The following is an 819-nucleotide window of genomic DNA, read 5'->3' on the forward strand; positions in this document are numbered from 1 at the left end:
ATGCCATAAGTTCATGTTTTCTCTATCATTGCATAAATTTCCACTGTGTATGCACACCATAGGTCTTTATCCAGGCTGGTTCCACTTCCTGCTGTTGTGAATCACGGAGATGCAGCTGTCTCTGTGGCTGTAGACCTGGAGTCTTTGGGTAGGTACCCAGGTATGGTTTAGCTGGGTTAGATGGTCGTATCATTTTCTGTGTTTGGAGGAATAGCTACACCTCTTTTCAAAGTGCCTGTTTAAGTTACACACCACCAGCAGTCAATAAGTGTTGCTCTTGAAGGCCTGTGATCCAGAAACTACAACTTGAGCATTGGTAGTACTCATGTGAACAACCCAGGGATTTGAGCCCCTCCTAGAACACCATCAACTGCATCCTTGCAACAGCTCCAGTGTCAGCATGAGAAGCATGAAAAACCATGACCAGAAGCACAGCTCAGCATCATTTGTCTTCAGAGCTCCTTTGACATCCAGTTACCATCTCCTCTAGACACGCCCTGTAGATCTGCCTCTGTGGCACTGTCTCTCAGGGGTGAATGAGAGAGAAGGAAAGAGAAAGGAAGACATGAAAACTGATGTGCAAATGGAGACAGGAATGTCCAAGTCTAACCAGAAGCAACTCAGCCAGTTTTCACACTGGGAGACAGAGATGGGGTGATGGGTGTGTGACTGGGGGACTGGAGGAGAGAGCAGGCTACAGAGAGCAGGAGACAGAACTGAGGGAAGCACAAGAAAACCAAGAAGGATGACCACTAGGTGGATACTTCCTTCCTCCTTAGAATAAGGAACAAAATACTCATGAAAGGATATAGGTACAGA

At 46.5% G+C, this 819-nt stretch overlaps 1 protein-coding gene across 1 annotated transcript in view; it reads right to left on the reverse strand.

The window, feature by feature from the left end:
- Positions 1-261: 261 nt before the first annotated feature.
- Positions 262-819, reverse strand: part of LOC110328389 (glutathione S-transferase A2) — a 101,910-nt gene continuing 101,352 nt past the window's right edge. The window contains exon 7 of the mRNA XM_021207818.2: positions 262-285. Within this exon, the coding sequence (XP_021063477.2) occupies positions 262-285 (24 nt within the window). The remainder of the gene's footprint in view (positions 286-819) is intronic.

The sequence above is a fragment of the Mus pahari genome, chromosome 10 (genome assembly GCF_900095145.1).
Source record: "Mus pahari chromosome 10, PAHARI_EIJ_v1.1, whole genome shotgun sequence".
In the NCBI taxonomy this organism is placed as follows: domain Eukaryota; kingdom Metazoa; phylum Chordata; class Mammalia; order Rodentia; family Muridae; genus Mus; species Mus pahari.